The sequence below is a fragment of the Pongo abelii genome, chromosome 22 (genome assembly GCF_028885655.2).
Source record: "Pongo abelii isolate AG06213 chromosome 22, NHGRI_mPonAbe1-v2.0_pri, whole genome shotgun sequence".
NCBI lineage: Eukaryota > Metazoa > Chordata > Mammalia > Primates > Hominidae > Pongo > Pongo abelii.
This window is the reverse complement of record NC_072007.2, coordinates 50004760-50025311: the sequence shown is the minus strand read 5'-3', so window position 1 is coordinate 50025311 and position 20552 is coordinate 50004760. Positions and strand designations below refer to the sequence as shown.

The 20552-nt window shown below is 47.7% G+C and overlaps 1 protein-coding gene across 4 annotated transcripts in view; it reads right to left on the bottom strand.

Annotated features, from left to right (window-relative positions):
• Positions 1 to 212: 212 nt before the first annotated feature.
• The window catches only part of B3GALT5 (beta-1,3-galactosyltransferase 5), a 116774-nt gene continuing 96434 nt past the window's right edge, over positions 213 to 20552 (bottom strand). The window contains exons 1-3 of one of the 4 annotated variants that reach the window (XM_063720908.1): positions 13712 to 14102; positions 13453 to 13610; positions 10392 to 12805 (exon numbers count right to left, since the gene is read on the bottom strand). In XM_063720908.1, coding sequence (XP_063576978.1) covers positions 11870 to 12805 — 936 coding nt within the window. In that variant the 5' untranslated portion in view covers positions 13453 to 13610; positions 13712 to 14102 and the 3' untranslated portion in view covers positions 10392 to 11869. Of the gene's footprint in view, positions 13611 to 13711; positions 14103 to 20552 lie in introns of those variants that run through there. The other 3 variants (XM_054542558.2, XM_063720907.1, XM_063720906.1) reach the window with 3 other exon arrangements.

Sequence of the window (20552 nt, the reverse complement as noted above, 5' to 3'; positions counted from 1 at the left end):
CTCTGAAGCTGCACCACCCCCTGCCCACCTTCTGGATCCACCACTTCCCCACACACAGCGCTGCACCCCTCCCTCCCTGCCACCTCCAACTCCAGATTAGTTTCTGAGCGGGCCCTGGATGCAGCCTGCCAGGAGCATCGGTGGACAGACATTTCCAGGCCTGCAGTACTGCAGGAACGGTGACCCATGCATGATTAAGTCAGAAACACACATCTGTTTCAGACATTTATTTCCATTTAAATGACACTTCGAAAGATCGAGGAGCCAATCTGTACTGCAAAGACAACTTATCATCAAAGACTCTAGAAGTACAATCGTATCAATTCACAAGACTTGATTTCTTCAACTTAAATGATAGCTTTTAGTTAAAATATACCTGAGAGAAGAAGAACTCCAAAGGATGCCTGCCTCATAATCTGCCCTGGACTTGTCATTCCCGACAGGACACCTCAATGGACACTGCCCCACCCCATTAAGACTCTGAAGCATAGGGTCCCATTGCTTTGCTTCCGAAATCCAAGGGGAACAAGAAGTACCCATCTCTTACAAAAATAAGCATGTCAACATCGTTCAGTACATTTTTGTACACATATAAAATCAAAATAAATTTTAAAAATATTTTTCCAGGTACAAAATAAATATAGAAAACATCAATGTAAAAACAAAAGGATTGTCCGATTCAGACCATTACCTTGCCAAATTTTCGGGAAGAGTGAATTATCACATCAATCGACAACCTAAAACTCACCCAGTTAAGTGCATTATTTTCATAATTTAATTTTCGTTAAAAATAAATATGATTATTAACCAATAATGATGACATATACCCATTTCCAAAATACGATGACGTAAGAGTCTAGCAGATCCCCCTAATATACAAGGAAATGACAGTTTCAAATATCATTCAGTGACATGTAAATTTAATTTCGTGTCTTTTAGGAAAAGCAAAATTTGACCGCAAAGTCTCCTCTGGTTGCATTAAGTAATTTCCAGTCATGGTAGATTTTATTGATGTCTTATATGACCAGGTAAAACAAGTCACCTATTTCCCATCTCATACTTTCTGGAGCCGAATTGAACCGAGTATCACTATGTCTTTGGCTTACCTCTTTGGGGACCCAGGGACTGGACCCGTGAGCCAACAGACCTCATGCTGGCTTCGCTGGCAGGAGGGTCTGAGACTGGCTGTGTCCACGCCACACTGGCCAACTTAACTCTGCGCTTCTCTGACCAGTAAATGGAGGTAGAAGAGATGATGTGAAACAGTACGACACAAAATGTTGCATTTGGCTATGGAGTTCGTTTTTCTGCTCATATTTAAAAGTGATTGTGTCTGATAAGTAGGAAGATCATTTTTTAAATTAATTAAAAACTAATTTTTTGTTTGTCAGTCTTCCGATTGGCAGGTGCCAGGATGCACTCCAACTTCTTCCTGTTGGTGTGACTCTTTGCCCTGTGCAGAGGGTGGACAGGTTCCCTTCAGCTTCAAGGCCAATCTGAGAGCAAGAGGTCCGTTCCTAGCACTCAGATTTCAACAGCAGGAAAACAGACAGAAATTCATGCCTCTACATTCCCAGGGGCCACACATTGCAAATCCTTCTCTCTACATTCCCAACAGAGAATGTAAGCACCTTTCATATCCCAGAGACATAGTTAAGAGTTTACTTCAAATACACCTCAGCCCATGATAAAGTTCCTAGTGTTCACATATAGATTTTGGGGTCACGTAGAACGAAACAGAAATAAAAACAAGTCCCAACAATAATGAATAAAAGAGGCTTCAGGAACTGATGTTTGAAGGAACCTTACAGCTCACTCCCAGGCCACCATTCTTTCTTGTGATAGGAGTTGCCTTGTGAGTGCCTGAATACCACCTTTGAGAGATCCCCTGAGAACCCAATAGATAATTATCAAGTATCTACTCTCCAGCAGGCACCATGCCAGAGACCCAAACAGACAGAGGAATCAGGCTGGAAGAACTTTAAAACCTGCCAGGAGAGACACCGCCATGAAAATTGCTGTAATGTCCGTTCTGATATAGCAAACGCTGAAAATTAATTATTGAAAAAAAATGTTATGAGAAAGCAAATACTTCCTGCTACAGTTTGAATGTGTCCCCCAAAGTGCATGTGTAAGGAAACTTAATCCCCAGTGCAACAGCGTTGAGAGGTGGGACCTTTTAAGAGGTGACTTGGTCGGGCGGGTTCTGCTGTCATGAATGAATTAATGTTACTATCAGAGGAGGGTCAGTTATTGCAAGAACGATTTTATCAAAGCAAGTTTTGCTTTTTTGCCCACCATGACACGGCATGAAGGCCCTCACCAGAGGCCAGTGCCAAGCTCTTGGACTTCCTAGCCTCTAGAACCATGAGCCAGATTAATTTCTATTGTCTATAAATTGCCCAGTCTGTGGTATTCTGTTACAGCAACACAAAACAAACTAAGACGCTTCCAAATGGAGAACATGGAGAAAATGTAAACATTGCCTCATCTGTTTTTAAAATGAGGGTGCATGGCAGCTGTTAGATTAAATAATTAACAAGCCTGATTTAATATATCACAGAGCCATAGACTCTTGGCATGGAGGGCCCATGAGAGTCACCAAAGCCTGGTTTTTTTTCTTTTGGAACTGTTTATCAAGGTTTCTAAATAGTATTGCCTCCCCAGTTCTTGCTTGTAAAAAAACACGTAGATACTCAATAGGCTGGTTGATCTGTTTCACTTCATTTCACTCTTTCTAAATGTTCTGCCTGAAAGTTGGCGTCACATCCTTCAGAGATGTCTGGAACTGTGGCCCACGCCTGCAGCTGGCTTCCACCTTACTGAACATGGGTGTGTGGCACATAGCTGTCATGTAACAAATGTGTGACTGATTGTGCAAAGGTGAAAACGAGTGAGGCCCTCAACTCCACCCTGCCACCCCAACAGCAGAGGAGGGCAGTGGGGGTGCCTGCTGTTTTACATCCCAGGTAATTAAACCGCTCCTTGCTCTTTCACTGCCCTTCATGGACACGGGTGGGGCAGTTAACTGTTCAGAACCAGCTTCCACTGAGCATGGTATCTCTAATTAGAGCCTCGGATCTGTCTGTCTGTCTCTCTCTCTCTCATAGACACACACACACAGAGTCTGAGTGTGGGGCCCCCGGGCTTGTTTTGCAAGGGCATTAGACAGGGAGACAGGGAAAGTGGGCTGGACTGAAGAGTTTATTTTCTGAAGCCAGATACTTGTTTGGGCTGCCACCTGGAAACTTGAGTGACCTCAAGAGAGGGCTGGCCAGGACAGGACAGATCAGGGGATCCAGCTAAACAGGAGGTTCTTGGGAATGACACAGATAACTAAGCGCCAAATCCCAGGAGGTCAAACAGGCCCAGGAAGGGGCAGACTCAGACTCATGTCAACACTTGGAAAAAAAAAAAGGGGGGGCAGCAGACAGGAAAAGGGGTCAGATGGCACACTCCTTGGGCAGGGCTGGTCCCAAGCTTCCTGTGAAAGCGGATACATCGGAGGACTCGCCACTGTGCCAAGTGGAGAAAGGCAAGGCTGCTCGTGGGAGGCAGCATTTGGAGGCCGAGGGGCTGTGTCTCCACCACGTCTGAGCCCCCGGGGAAGTCACTGAGTCACCTGCCCCTCAGTTTCCTCCTCTGAAATCCAGGGGCATAATTATAAGAATGGTGCCCTCCAAAGGCTGCTGTGGGGTTTCAGTGAAACAGCAGGTATGGATGGACATGGCTTACGATGCCCACAGAGAAGGCACTGGAACGCTTCTTTATTCAGCTGTCAAGGGATCAAGTGCCCCTGATGATCTTCTCAGCATTGTGTATTTACCCAGTGAAAGCTCTGTATGCAAAACCCACAGCCTCAAACCTCAGCTTGACCCTCATTCAGGATGCCCGGTCAAAGCACTGCGCACTCAACAGATGAATAAATAAAAGAGTGAATGTCTGACATGGGATTTCTGATGCCAGCTTTTAATCCTGGATGTGCCACTCGCTGAAGGACTTAGCAAAGTCACTCCATTTTTCTGAGCTTTGGCTTTCCTAACTGTAAAAGGAAGGTTTTATCTTTAAAAAAAAAAAAAATACTGTAGATAATTTCTAAGGCATCTTCCAGCTCCAACTTCTTTTACCTCGTTCAGATTTTCACATATTCTGAATTAAGAGGGTCAAGAACACAGCGCTCTGATTGTGAAGAATGTCATGAACAGAAGAACTTCTCCAAGAGTTCCAGGAAAAATTCAAATGAAGAAAAAGAACAAGAGCTGAAACAAAGCCCTACAGACTCAATTTGAAGAGTTTTTGATTTGCACAGAGATCACCAGACACTGACAGGTACACTGATAGATAGTGCTGTATACACCACCATAGAATCCACCAAAATTCACAGCCCAAACACTGACTATAATCATAAGCACCTGCATTTATTGAGCACCTACCATGGGATGTTGAGTAATTTATACTCATCCTCTCATTTAACTCACATGATCATCCCATGAGGCGGGAACTACTATGGTCCCATTCTTCAGATTACAAAACTGAGGCAGTGAGAAGATAAGCAACTTGCCTCTCACGGGACTTGGCGAGGAAGGTAAAATTCAAACCCAGGCCACCTGACTTCAGAGCACAGACTGCCCCAGCGAACAGAGCCCCGGGGGTTAAGGGTATGCCCAAGGTCACGCTGGAGGGCTGAGGCTGAGCTCTAAATGCACCACAGCTGGGTGCCATGCAAGCTTGTCCCTCCCGCATGCATATCTCACTCGCATTGATTGAGAGCAGGAGGGGGAAAATGCCTAACACTGAGCACGTGTGAGGATGATGTCATGGGAGGAGGAGCCTACAACTTCCATTGAGACAACCGTTTCACACCTGGGCACTCCACACCACGCCGTCTTAACAAGACCTCCTTCTTCATATCATTACTCTGCAAATCACACACAGACCCTTCCCCCCAAATCAGGGATATTTGGAATATATATCCTGAATTTGCAGAGGCTAGCTTAGAGCCTGGGTCTGCAATGGTGGTCTTGGAGTCTCAGGTCACAGAGGCTGGCCTGGTACCAAGATCTACTAGGATAAGCCTAGACCCTGGGTCTACTTGAGCAAGTTGTAACCTGGGTCCTCTGCAGCCTGGGGCCATGGAGACCTCTCTGGTACTTGGGGTCAGCCCGGTGCTGGGGATAACATGGAGCCTTGGTCTCTGGATCTATTTACCCCAAATCAGGAAATAACCAAGCAAACCCATGGCTGCTAAGCAACCACTGCAGGCCATTAGATACAATATCGCGATAGCAGCCCACGCATTCAGCCTGCACCCAGTGCTAAGCCTGCACCCAGTGCACAGCCGTGCCAAGAACTCAATGTGAATTATCTTAATTTCCACACCTCTGACAACCTTCTGAGGTGAACACTATTATCATCCCATTTTATAGAGATGCAGAGACTGAGGTGAAGAGAGAATGACCACCTGGGGCCACAGCTAGCAAGTTGCAGAGCCAGGGCTGGAACCCGGAGGCGGAGGCTTGACAAGAGATGTAAATGGAATGGGGCCTCCGTAAGTGGGTCGCCCAGCCCTGGAAGCAAGGTCTCCTCTTCCCCAATTAGTATCCTCCCATGGGCCCTTTTCCCCAGCTTCCCCACCCGGTAGGCAGTAACCTGGTGTCCCAGTTACCGCCTTACCTGGTGGGTCTCTATTTTCCATGACTCCTGCCACCATGGAAGCTGGACGCTCTGCAAGGCTGTACGTCAGTACAGTTTCTACAGGTGCAGAGCGCTAGCTGTGCCCTAAAGAGAGCGGACAGAATCCACATTCTGCACTTCTAGCTATTCTAGCTGTACAACCTTGGGGTGTGCACACACACACATCATGCTTCCTTGTTCCTACCATTCCCAGGGGCCCTTCTCATATTTGTTAGCTGAAATTTAAAGCTTAGGAAGGAATTTTAATAAATTACTTATGAAACCAAAGTAAACATCGGGATAATTTTTTGCACAAAAATAACCACACTCAAGGGGATCAAAAACTTGCATGAAAATCAATTAATTTCACTTTCCAAGTCTATTTCAGCCCTCTGTGCCAGCCTTTTGGGATAACCGGTGCAGCACCCGGTGCCCAGCAGGAGTTGGAAATCACCAGTCAGACCTCTCATGGACGGCGTGGCCAAAGTTAACTTAGCAAACTGAGGGCACTGCGAAGCTCATTAAATAGGCAATGACACTTGAAGCAATGATAATTGCTGCTCTTGACCACGCTCACCCTCCTGCAGCCTGCAGGGAGGTGGCCTCGGGGCTCACTGACCCTGTGCCAGGAAGCTCTACCCTCAGGACAGGGTGCCAGAGGGCAAGTCACTGGCTTCCCTGGGCCTCTGAGTTTCCTAATCAGATTCGCTGTTTTAAAAAATTACTCCAAATGTCAAGTGGAGGACAGATTGGAAAGTGGCAGGGACAGGCCCGTGGGACCAGTTTGGAGGAGGTGGCTCGAGTCGGGATGAATCCAGACAGGTGTGGGCAGCAAGCCAGAGGTTAGCGCGGCGGGCGTGGGATATGAGGCTCAAGGAAAGAAGGCCTGGCAAGTTATTGTTGACTTGGATTTTTCTTTCCTCCCTTTTCACACAGTGTATTATGTGGTTACAATGGTGTGTTTGAAGAGGAGCAGGAATTAAATACATTTAGGGTTTTGTTTTTTTTTTAAAGGCATGGTGGATGCCAGCAGGCTGAAAGGTCAGGAGGTCTGGTCTTCCCACTGCCACTAAGTGCTGAGCTGAAGCACAAATTCTTGAAACATGGCTGGGTGTGGTGGCTCACACCTATAATCCCAGCACTCTGGGAGGCTGAGGCAGGTAGATTACCCGAGGTCAGGAGTTCAAGACCAGCCTGGCCAACATGGTGAAACCCCATCTCTACTAACAATACAAAAATTAGCTGGTTGGTGGTGCATGCCTATAATCCTAGCTACTCGGGAGGCTGAGGCACAAGAACCCAGGAGGTGGAGGTTGCAGTGAGCCAAGATTGCACCACTGCACTCCAGCCTAGGTGACAGAGTGAGACTCTGTCTCAAAAACAAAAAAAGGGTTTGCATGACAGTGTAGATGAGACAGGACTGGCCAGGTGTCGGGCTGGAGGACAGGCACACAGACTGCACTGTGTGATTCTGTCCACCCTGCATTGTGTGAGGTTTTCCGTTTGGGAAGAAAAGGGGTGAAGAGCATGGCTGTGAGCATTTCTAGGTTTTCAGGTCACAGAGTCGCACCCATTTCCTACTTACTGACTCATGTGAAACCACAGTGTTGGCTCGCTTTGAAAAATATTTCTTTTTTTTTCAGTCCCGGTTCACCCATTCCCTTCTAAAACCCACCTACCATACCGATATATTCAATTCCACTCAACAAATGTTTATTGAGCATCTACTATGTGCTGGGACCATGCTAAGAATCCAAGGTGCGTCAGTGAAGGAAACGGAGAAAGACCCACGGCCCACACAAAGGTTATGTTCAAGACGGGTGAAACATAAACCATAAAATATAGATATGTTATAATAAACAGATATTACATGCTTTGTTAGAAATTGGTAAGTGCAAGGAAAATAATATAAGGTATGGGGCATGGGAGTGAGGTGAGCTGCATTTTCCTACAGGGAAGTCAGGGTAGGCCTCACTGAGAAGGTGACATTGACCAAATGTCAACGAGGCAAAGGAGCGAGGCATGAGAGCACCTGAAGAAAGGGCACTCCCAGCAGAGAGGACACCCAGCGCCAAGGCCGACGGGGATGGGCACATAAGGGCAAAGGGGCTGCTGTGGCTGGAACAGACTGCTGTTCAGGGAACAGCAAGAGGCCAGAGGCAGTGAGCAAAGGGACGCGATTAGGGAATCACAGGTAGACAATGGTATGAAGGATGTGGTTTTTATCCTTAATATCCTTGGTGATGGGAAACCACAGGAGGGTTTTGAGCAGAGAAGTGAGATTTTCAAAGGATCACTCTGGATGCTGCTGGGAAGAGACCAAAGGGTGCAATAATGGAAGCTGAGGGAGGGTCTGGAGGCAGCTGCATGAATGCAGGTGAGAGGCAATGCAGGCTTGAACAAGGGTGGTCGCAGTGGAGAGGCAGGAGGTGGTTGGCTCCTGGAGAGAATCTGAAGGTAGTTCCCACAGTCTTTCCTGATGCACCAGATGGGAGAGAAGTCGGAATGGCTCCAGGGCTTCCCACTTGAGCTGCAGGAAGATGGAGTGGCCATTACCTGAGACGGGAATGGCTGCAGATGGGCTGGATGTGGGGCAGTTAATTAGAAGATCAGTGTTGGACTGTTCACTATGGGAAATCAGGTAGGCAGTGGATTGAAGAGCAAGAAAGAGTTCTAGGCTGGAGATCAATGGAAACATCATCAACATATTTAAAGCCATGAGACAAGGTGGGCCCCTCGGAGGACTGGGTATAACCAGGGAAGAAAGGGGGCCCCAGGCAGAGCCCAGGATCCTCCAGCATGACACGGTCAGAGCAAAGAGAAGGAGCAAGCAGAGGAGATGGAAAAGGCGAGCAGCAAGGAGGAGGGAGACCAAGAGCACCCGGTGTCCTGGAAGCGGGTGATGAGGACTCGCCACATCAAGCAGGAGGAGGACGAGGACTGCCCACAGGACCCAGCCATAGGGGGTCGTGGGTGCCCTGAGAAGGGCCATGCGGGTGGAGTAGGGGTGCAGAAGTCTGGTAAGACGCCATTTGGGAAAGAAGGGAAGGATTAGGACGAGGCAACAGACAAGTAAAACTCCCATGCGGGGTTCCGCCAGAAACGCAACAAGACGGGGCACCGGGACGGGGAAGATGGTCAGGGAAGGTGGTGGTCGTTTCTGGTCAGGTGGAAAATGGCAGCGTGTCTGTGTGCTTATGGGGTGATCCAGCAGAGGGGACAGCAGGTGGCAGGACGAGAGTGAGGCCACATCAGGAGTTGTGGAAGAACAGCTAGAGTCAGTCCAATACCAGGGGTTCTGGCACCATGGGGTCCAAGTGGCTTCTGCCACAGTCACAGTAGAAGGCAGAGTACAGAGGTTTGGGGGCTGGGGGTAGGCGTGCGTGGTTGGGGGAGTCTGAGGAGGCACCCCAGAGAGGCAGTGGGAGCAGCCAATGCAATGTGCTCCCGCAGCTCCGTCAGCAGGTGGCTGGGGAGGCCACAGGGCAGCTTAGGGTCACCCCGTTTCCACCACTTTTCACCTATGTAACCTTGAACGAGTTGTTCGCCCTCTCTCTCTCTGCCTCAGTTTCCTAATCTGTAAACCTGAGCAACTGGGGGTCTCTGCCCCCGGAAAACTCATTGAGAGCATGTAGATGAGGCAATACCTACACAGCCCCTAGCTCAGCACCTGCCCATCAGAATCCTTCCTCTCTGGGTGCCTGCGGTGAAGCCCCGGCCCGGCCAACCTGGACCTCTCCAGTCCCACTCTGGAGCTAGCGCTGGGTGTTCCTGGGGAAGCACTGCTTGGCCTCCTCACTCATGCTTTCACATCGTTTCTCACTCTCACGTCCAGACAAGACAGCACCAGGAAACCCACGCTGAGCTGGAACCCTCCTTCTGCAACAAACAAGCTGGGAAGGTCCTGGGCAAGTTGTTAGGTCTCTCTGGGCCTCGTTTGCATCCCACATAAAAGAGGAGGCAGGACTGAATGAGCTCTAAGGTTCCTTCAAGTTCTAGATTCATGAAATAATGTTTTCCTCAAGAAAAAGAATTATTCATTGTATAAAGAAATACACACCTGTAATCCCAACTACCCACTAGCTGAGGCAGGAGGCTCGTTTGAGGCTCGTTGAGTTCAAGGCTGCAGCGAGATCAGGCCACTACACTCCAGCTTGGGTGACAGGGTGAGACCCTGTCAGAAAAAAAGAAAAGAAAAGAAGAGGGGAGGCGACGGGAGGGAAGGGGAGGGGAAACAATGGGGAAAACAATGGGTCTCAAAGAAAATCCTTTAAGAACACACAGAAGTGGTAGGGAGAGCCCACGCCTGTCCTCATTTGTCCCTGGAGCTGTGGGCTGTAAGCTGATGCTGTGAAGGCCAGACCCAAAGCCAGTCACACAGAGGCAGCAGCTGGACCAGCCTCGCCAACTGAGACCAGTGGCCACACAGACACACACCTGACAAGGTAGACCACGAAACACAGACACAGGCCTACTGCCCAACAGACAACTTCTCCCTCAAAGCACAGTCATCTTCAGAATCAGAGGCAGCCCATCCTATGGAACCGAGGGGCGTGGCTCTTAAATTTGGGCTTCAAAAGATAAGCTCAGTCTCTGATTTTTTCCACCTGAGAAGGAGGCTTTTCTGAACATGACCCAGTGCGTTCAGAGCAGCCAGGATGAGGAAACACATCTACAAAGAAGCAGCTTAATCCAAACACAAGAAATGGTATGCAAAATAGGATATCAGACATACTTTTGCAATTGAACATGGTCAAAACCATTTTGCAGCAAGTAACTTTTTTTCCTGAGTTCAAGTAAGAGTTTAGTCCAACATTTATATGTGACACAGCCACGTGAGGCCTCTTCTCTGAGTACAAAGTAAAGACTGGTAAAGTAAAAAATAAAAAAAAAAATCATTTCTATAATTAGGAGCAAGAGTACTTTGCATGTCACGTGACCGTGGCTGAATGGGCAAAACCAAAGAAGTGCCTTGGTTTTTACCCAACCCTGCAAAACAGGCTCGCACAAACCTCTGGGTAGGAGGCAGCGGAGTAAACTGAAGGCTAAACACCAAACCACAAAGTTCAGTTGTTCCTCGGCCAACTGAGACATTCAATGAAGATGAGCTTGGCTCAGGCTTGGGAAGTGGATGCAGGACCACCCTGCTTCACCAGGGCCCACTTTGGGGCTCTGAGCTCAAGGGGTCCTTGAGAGCAGCCTGACTTGACTCCAGCTGAATTCCCAGAAAGCTCCCAGAATCCCGCATGAACCACGTCTCAGTTCAGCTGTCCTTCAGTTTGAACTGAGAGCTCTGAAGTGCTCCTAGGGCAGTGGCTGGTCCCCATTGATCAAAAACAAGGGACAATTGGGGTGATGAAATGAGAGAGCAGCAGATGGCTCAGAAGTGATGTCCTGCTCGCTAGGCAGGTCAGCAGTGTGGGCAGTCTGTACAGCAGGTCAGAATGCAGTGGTTTCTGAGCCTAATTTATACATTTATAAGAACTCTGTCCAGAGCTGGGTGTTCCTCAGCATGTGAGCAGCATCCACTGCGGGGACATTTCCTGGGATGAAACTTGGGTTGTGTTGAGTACCGAGCCGATAACACGGACTCGATCCCAGCTACATCCAGTCCTGTGAATGAAGGAGCTGGGGTGAATTTGGTCATCCCAGGCTTAGCTCTAAAAAGCACAAGGATTGGGAGCTGAGGTGGAGGGGACTCGACAGGGACGGAAGGATGCCGGCTCGGAGACCTCATCATCAGTGTCCCCTCCTAAGGGAGGCAGCACGTGGGAGTGGTTCAAGTCAGGGGCTGTCCACCAGATTCTGACAGTGCTCGATTTTCATTCCTGCTCCTATGTCTACTGGCTGTGAGCCTTGGGACAAGTTTCTGTACCTCTCGCAGCTGCTGTTTCCTTGCCTGTAAAATTGGGATGGTAACACCCATCATGTCATAGGATACTGACTCCTGAAATGCGAAAATCCAAGTGTATGTCAAACACTTAGTATAGAGAGTGTGCGTGCCCAAGAGACGGGGCCTATTATTGCCTGGGGCACCAAGTGGGAACTAATCAGTGGCTTCATGAACACCGACATTCTGGCGTGGATTTCAGCACTAGAGAACAGCATCCTCTGTCCCGTCCCCTCTTCCAAAATCTTGCAAAAACCATCCCCACGGGTTATCTGAAACTTGTCCGGATGTGCCACTGGGCTCCCCTCAGACAGGCAGACAATCTTCCTCCCTGGAATTCTCTAGAGCCTGCCAGTAGTCCAAGAGAGTCCGAGGCTTGATGAAGTGGCAGGCCACGATCCTCCTGAAGCGGCACACGGAGAAGCGTAAGCCCTCTGGAAAAAAGGTCGGCTGGGAGTGGAGCTCCTCCAATCTGATGTTCAGCCTTTCGAGGCAGAGCCCCACAAACACGTCTTCCAGTTTAATGTATGGGACGCTCTCGGAGACATTGTACACCTGACTTGCCACGTCGCCGGAAAACACGTAGGCAGTGCCAGAGCAGAATGGTGGGTACCTGTCCCACGGATATTCAGATTTACTGACAAACCACTTACTGAATGGCTGCCTGATGGGAAGCTCATTGAGTTTCAAGAAGCCAGTGAAAAACCTGGTTGTTCTGTTTTTCTTCAGAAGCAGTTCAGTCAGATAGTCAACATTGATGAACATGTCTGAGTCTGTTTTCATCACAAACGCCGCCTGAGGACAAAAGCGATGGACCCATTCCATACCCATCATGGTCTTTAGGGTCAGATTGTAATAGACGTCTAGGAAATCCTTCTGGATAATGTCCCCGTGTCGCTGGCTCTCCTGGTCCACCTCTTTCATTTCTGCCGCACTACTGGTAGTCCCCAGGAGGAAGAATGTCTTCAGCTGCTTTCCCTTCACCGTCCTCTCTTTCCCCCACGTCTGCCGGATGGCCATGCGCTCAGCCAACTGTTTGTGGGATGAGGTCACCAGCAGGACGAGGAAGGGAGGTGTTTGTCTGCAGTCTGTATCTGGGAGCTTAAGGAAGTTCCCGTCCTCTTTCTTGTAAACAAAGGACTGTTCTTTGAAAGGATTCAGATTGTACATGCTAAAATACAAACAAAGAGCCCCCAGAACCAGAAGGCAAATATAAATCAATCTCATCTTCGGGAAAGCCATCTGAAAGGAACAAAATCCAATGATTAGACCTCAAAAGCATGAGGATGTGTCTAGTTTTATGCTAGGAGGCTGAGGTGGGAGAGGAGACCCGTGTTTTGGAAACTCTAGAATCTCGCTGAATACAGAAGTCGGGTGCTGTGTGGTTAAACAGTTAAGCACAGAGGTCTGACATCTGCCAGCATCTGTCACTTCATGGTGTAAGATAAAAAGCTCAGAGATTCTGGGCATTGGTCCAGGCTCTGCAGCCCTTAACCTATGGGAGTCTCCGATTGCCTGTCTGTAGGGATATGGGACCAGGTCCCTCACTCGGTCCTCCAGCTCTGCCCTTCTATGACTCCGTGATGAAGTGCAGCAAAACAAGCTGCAGGTCTGGAAACCACGCATTGTAGATCTAAATGTATGGACCACTTGCATTCTTCTCTGATCTAATTAAGCGGCATTCCTGCTCCCAAAAAAAAAGCAAGTCCAGTGTTCTGATGTGCATAAGTACCTTCAAATTCTGTCTCTGCCAGAATTATTTTTTTTACGTTACTTTTTACAGTCTCTGATCTGATTCTTTCCTCTTCTGCCCACCCGTCTCTGCTATCCTCGGCAAGTTCAGGATCATCCATGGTAACATTATAACATTAAGAAAGCGTATAACTCACTTTTTGCGGGGTAAGAGACCTCTGGTTTGAAAGCTAAAGCCACAGTGTAAATGCCAAGAGGAAATTTGTCTCAAAGAACTGTCAGTGTAGAATGCTCCACAGTTATCAGGTTCTGGGCTTGGTTTGTTTACCAAAAATGGTGATTCTGACAGGAATCACTAGGAAAAAAAAAAAAAAAGTATCATTCAAATCACTCGTGCCTTACCAGCAGGCCTTCACAATTTACCGTGTCTGTGGTGTCACCTTCCAACCTACTTACGTGACTCTGAGCATGCATTTGAGCCCCAATCCCAGCCTCACTTTTCTCATCTGTAAAATGGGTATCATTAAGGCAAACAAAGTCCACAACAGTAACAATATGCCAATCCCCTAGAATCCTTCAAGCCTAATAAGTTAGGATAGCACCTAGCAGCTTTTTAAAGAGACATGATAAACTCATAAATTAGAGTCTAACTTCTCATCCTGATAATTTACCTTATTTACATAACAGAGTCTGTAGTTAATGCTGAGAGAATTTAACACAGAGAATAAATCCAATTCTTGACACAATAGCGGCACTTTAAAAATGTTATCCTGGGTGAGAGGACAGAGAGGACAGCAGAAATGAAACTGAAAGAGTGAAAAGCAGAGTTGGTTTGGGCTTTTTAGTTTTATTTCAGAGACCAGATGTCACTCTGTCTCCCAGGCTGGAGCACAGTAGCACAATCATAGCTCACTACAGCCCTGAACCCCTAGGCTCAAGTGATCCTCCTGCCTCAGCCTCCCAAGTAGCTGTGACCACAGGCGCATGCCACCACACTCTTCTAATTTTGTATTTTTTGTACAGATGGGGTTTCACTATGTTGCCCAGGCTAGTCTCAAACTCCTGGGCTCACGCAGTCCCCTGCCTTGGCCTCCCAAAACACTGGGATTATAAGGGCAAGCCACCGTACCCAGCCAAGAGCTGGTTATTTTGATGGCCAAAAAAGCACCTGAAAATTTCATTGTCATAATTCTGTTCTACATATATTCGCCAAAAGCAACATGAAATAATAATGGAGCTTTCTAGAACCAGCTCGCTCTCCAGAGACTTTTTTCCTGGAGGCAAACTTAGCCAACTACCTGCTCTGCTTGGCACCCCTGGGGAGTTCCTGCCCAGCTCCTGCCCCCAGCAACTTCAGAGAAATCACAGCAGAAGGCAAGCAGGAGACCAGAACTTGTCTGAACTGGTGCTCCAGGATACTACAAAGTTTCTTTCTTTCTTTTCTTTCTTTCTTTCCTTCCTTCTCTCCTTCCTTCCTTCCTTTCTTTTCTTTACTTTTCTTTCTCTCCTTTCTCTTTCTTTCTTTCATTATTTATTTGCATGGTTAGGATGTGCAGCTGATTAGGGGCGTTGGGGGGCTGCTTTCTCCCCCACAATACATTTTAGAGAGAAGCATAAAAACCAAGTGCAAGGGAAAGAAGATATTTTTCTACTTTGTTTCCTTGCTTGAATAATTCTGCTCTTTTTCTATGGGTTGCTTTAACAGTAAAGCTTAAATTCTCATTCTCTCTGATGTGCCTTTTCTCAGGACCCTTCACAGGGATCTAAATTCCCAGGGATGGACGCTCACCTCATGCAGTGCATTGGCCAAACTGTTTCGCAGGAGACAGAGCAGGTGCCAAACCCAACTGGCCAAAGCCCCCGGGGTCGTTTGTTTTCATGGGCAATTGAACATTTTTCCTGCCTAAAGTGGAGTTACCACCAGAAGTCACAGCTCAGAATCCTCATATATGAGGCATCTGCATCTTTGGCTGAGTCTGTATTGTGCCTAAAGAGGACCTGGGGGCCAGCCTTCCACTGAAGGAGGAGGCAGGGGCACCTGCAGCACCAGCAGACAGAGCCTGGAAAGGGCAGCCTGTGCCCCCAGATCCTAGCCACCCCAGGCCAGCTGCAAAGCAGAAGCCCTCAGCACAAGCTAGCTCTGCCTTACCTGGGACAGAGCCATGAACAGGCACTATTTGTGCCACAGAAGCCCTACCTCCAAACACATCTAGACCACCAGGCTGTATGGCCTGACCAGCCGGTCAATAACGGAATGGCAGTTTCTCCAGCAGATTCTGCACTCCAGGTGTATTAGTCAGGGTTCTCTAGAGAGATCGAACCAACAGGTTATGGATAGATAGACAGATTGATAGGTAGATCAATCAAAAGATAGATAGGCGGGTAAGTAGGTAGGTAGACAGATAGATAGATAGACAGACAGATAGATGAGAAGAAATTTCTTAGGAGAATTAGCTAGCATGATTACGGAGGTTGGGAAATACCGTGACAGGCCATGCAAGCTGGAGACGCTGGGATGCCAAGAGTGTGGCTCAGTCCAAGTCCAAGAGCCTCAGAACCAGATATGCCAATGGTGTAACTATCAGTCCAAGGCCAAAGGCCTGAGAACCCAGAAACCTGCTTGGTATAAATCCTCAGGTCCAAAGGCCAGAGAGCCTGCAGCTCTGATGTCCAAGGCAGGAGAAGAAGAATGTCCCAGCTCCAGCAGAGAGAGAGGAATTCACATTTCTTCTGCCTTCTTGTTCTTCTTGGGCCCAGTCAATGGATGGTGCCCGCCCACATTGAGGGCAGATCCTCCCCACTCAGCCCACTGACTCACAGCCAATCTCCTCTGGAAACACCTTCACCAACACACCCAAAAATAATGCTTTACCAGTTCTCTAGGTATTTATTAATCCAACCAAGTTGACACCTAAAAGGAACCATCACACCAGGCTTTGCTCTGTAACTCGTGAGCAATATAGATACCAGGAGAGAACCTTGGAACTGAAGGAGATAAATACAGGGAAGAACGTGTAGACCTCCCTTCTCCTCTGCCTCTGCCTGCTGCAGGCTCCTCTGAGTGTATCCTATCTGCCGGCTCCCGTCCCCTGCCTAGGTCACTGCCCCCCTTCTGGCCATAGTGCCTGAAGGGCAAGGGGTATGTCTTACATCCCTCCTGAAACCCCAGAGAACTGTGCATAAGCTGGTTGCTGGGTACATTTTGAATTAAAGTGGAACAAGTAAGTAACACACAAAGCTAGGGCCGTCAGGATAGGGAAAGGCTCTCTAAGGGGAAATCTGGGCATCAGCATCCTACCCGCACAGGCATGTGCAGCGCCCTGGGACTCTCCCCAGGCCAGGTGAGGAGACCTTGCCTTAAGCCTGACCTGAGGCTACAGGGCACAGAGACAAAGGAATCAGAAGTCCACCTCTCTAAGGACTGGAAAACTGAAGGGAGGGTCTGGAAAGTTAAGTTCAAGATGCACTTCCTGGATCTGAAAGGAGAGACCTGGAGTGAAGGGACAATGGCCAAGCCCCACTATGAGGCCACAAAGAGTATGCAAGGACAAAGCACTCAGCTCAAGGGGTCTCCAGGGGCTGTGGCGCTCGGTGGAGAGGAAGCTGGTGAGCATTCTGAGCCCCGTGAAGGACGTGGCATCTGCACTGGTCCTTGAAGAGGAGGTGTGATGTAACAGGTGGAACCAGCGGATGGGAATTCCAGACCAAGGAAACCCAGGGAGGGTGTTGGCAGTCCTGAGTGCTAGGGTCTGCTTTCAGGACACTCGCTCCAGATCACTGTCTTGTATCCTTGGAGATTCTCACCACCGCATAGGCCTTGGGAGAACAGAACGGCATCACCAGGAATGAAGAAGGAACAACATCAACGTCCCTGCTGTCTGAACAACCCCACGGTTCTCAAATCCAGTGAGTGTCAGAATCACCCAGGAGACTTGTTTAAAATCCAGGTTGAAAGGTTCCATCTCACAGAGATTCTGGCAGGTCTGGGGCCCAGGAATCTATATGTTAACACGTGGTCATTCCACTCTAGGCTGGCGTGGTGAAAAACGCCAGTGGAAACCGCCTGTACAGACCCGACCAGTAATAGGCACCATGCTATAAACAAGGTCGAAGACCCCAGACCACCGTGCCCACCTTAACATTTCAGTGGATTCGTTGTACAGACTGAAAATATCCCTTCCCCTGGGGAAGGTGGGAAAGAGCATGACAGAGGTGGACAAGAACGATGCTTCTCCACTGGAAACTGGGATGGGGTAAACTCTTGCGTCACACATGGCCTGGAGCCTCCCCGCAGCTGACCCCAGACTAACGCCAGCCTGGCCGGGCCTTTGGAGGCCTGGGCTTTCTCAGAGGAAAGACATTTTAGGAGGCAAATTTTCCATGAGACTAGTGAAGCTAAGCTGCAGGATGACTCACCTCTACTGTTTTCTTTTTCTTAAAGAGGAATGCCCCCCACCCCAATTGTATAAGCTTCAGACCCCATAAGACCTGGACCTACCCCTGGCCTCAAGCAGAGAGATCTCCCAAGTGAGCTGAAGTGAGCAACCAGGGTGACCCTCTAAGTAATTAAGAAGTCACAAGGTGGAGAGAGATTCTCAGCAACTGCCCAGGCCCACACTGGGCTGGCAACCCAAGTCCTCCCGGCATCCAGCTCCCTGCCCACTGGAGGAGGGCTGAGCGTCAGTGTTAGAAGCAGAGAGGGTTTTGCAGCTCTTGCAGTGTGATGGTGAATGTTATGTGCCAGCTTTTCTGGGTCACTCAGTTGACAGCCTGAACAGAACAAAATGCTGACCCTCTCGTGAGTAAAAGGGAAGTTCTCCTGCCTGACTGCCTGGAGCTGGGCCTTCAGTCTTTTCCTGCCTTCAGACTTGAACTGAAACATCAGCTCTTCCTGGTCCGGAGCTTGCCAGCTTTTGGCTCTCCTGGTTCTCAGGCCTTCAAACACAGACTAGGGCCACACCATCGACTCTCCTGGGTCTCCAACTTGCTGACCACAGATCTTGGGACTTTCCAGGCTCCATCATTGCATGAGCATTTCCCCATAATAAATTTCTTTCTGTATACAGGCATACCCAAGAGATAATGTAGTTTCCATTCCAGACTACTGCAATAAAGCAAATATCATAATAGAGCAAATACTTTTATCTCCCAGTGCATTTAAAGTTATGTTTACAATATACTGGAGTCTAATAAATGTGTAATAGCATTATGCCTAAAAAATAACATACATATCTTACGTAAAAATACTTTATTGCTTAAAAAAAATGCTAATGTTCATCTGATCCTTTAGAGAATCATAATCTTTTTGCTGGTGGAGGGTCTTGCCTCAATGTGGATGGCTCCTGACTGATCAGGGTCATGGTTGTTGAAGGTTGCGGTGGTCGTGACAATTTCTTAAAATACGACAACAATGAAGTTTGCCACATCAATTGACTCTTCCTTTCATGAAAGATTTCTCTGCAGCATGCGACGCCATTTGATAGCATTTTACCCACAGCAGAATTTATTTTGAAATTTGAATCGATCCTCTCGAATCCTGCTACTACTTCATCAACTAACTCTATGTAACACTGTAAATTCTTTCTTGTCATTTCAACAATGTTCACAGCATCTTCACCAGGAGTAGATTCCATTTCAAGAAACCACCTTCTTTGTTCATCGTAAGAGGCAGCTCCTCATCCATTGAAGTTTTATCATGAAGCCGAGCACAGTGGCTCTTGTCTGTAATCCCAGCACTTTGGGAGCCCAAGGCAGGCAGATCACTTGAGGCCCGCAGTTCAAGACTAGCCTGGACAACATGGCAAAACCCTGTCTCTACAAAAAATTAGCCAGGAGTGGTGGCACACACCTGTAATCCCAGCTACTTGGGAGGCAACTGTATTTCTCCTACCTTGCTAGCAGGCATGTAAATTAACACACTTTGGAAAGCTGTATATACCTTGGCAGTTTCTGCTATAGCTAAACATATGTGCTATGATCTAGCAAATCATTCCTGCACACAGACCCAGCAGCAATTATCTCTTATGTCTGCTAAGACATGGTCAAGAATGTTCACAGCAGCATTGCTCAGAATTGCAAAAAATTGTTGTATCAATCTAGATCCAAACAGGAGAGAAAAACCACATACTACTTTGACCAGGGAAAGTCAAATACAAAGAATCACTTACGATAATAAGGGAGTGGAGTAATGGGAGACTAACAGTAATAAAATCAAGACAGCTCCAAAGAATATACAAACAACCATATATAAGGAATGGTCACTGCCCCTAGGGCTGAGATTGAGCAACTGAGAAAATGCCCCCAATCCCAGGGCTGAGATCTAGACTCCACTGAAAGGGCACAGCTATGCCCACTGAATGGCAGAGACATCACTGCAGATCCACATTAGAGGAACATGTTTGGAATCCACCCTCTGGAACTTGCCAGAAATCTGCCCTGTAGGTTGCAAGGAAAGCAGTTCACCAGTTGTCTCACACATGCACTCTGCTACAAAACACCTAGCGGGTGTACCCGGGGAAACTGCTATCTTGCCAAGTACTCCTGTAACACCACAGGGGCTACCAAGCCAGTGTCCCTGAACCAGGAAGGAAAAACTGTTTCCCCTGCAATGCCCCTCCAGGACCCTCCACTGATAAGCTTCAAGAGCCAGATTGCAAAGGGAAAATATTTAGAGGGCCCAGACCCATTTCTAGAGACCAGGCAAAAAGGGTGAATTTGGAGCCAAGAGGCAATAAATTGATAACACAGCTCTAGTCAAGAAATTTCCATCAACAGCAGAATGGATGAATGAAATGCTACACGGCCATAAAAACTACAAACTATTGACATGCGATGTATTAACCTGACAGATGTTATGTTGAGTGAAAAGAGTTAGACATGAAATGATTCCATTTATATGAAGTTCAAAACCAGGAAAAACTTATCAATGATGAAGGAAGTCAGCAGAATGTTTATCTTTGGTGGAGAATTATTGACTGCAAGGGAACAGAGGAATCTCTGGAAAGATGAATACATTCTATTCTAGATCTGGGTGGTGATTACATGGGTGGAAATATATGTAAAATCTCATTGAGCCATGCAGCTAAGATTTGTGCACTTCACTATATGCAAATTGTACCATGTTAATATTTTTAAATAAGTTTAATTAAAAATAAATCTCTGAAAAAGACACATCTTCTGCAGAATTGCCCAAATTTATTTGACCACAAATCCGACTATTTTTGGGACAGCATTTCATGGGCCAGTGTCTCACAAAACAGATTCCAGGAAATAAAGTCTAGAGTTTGCTTTTTTTGTC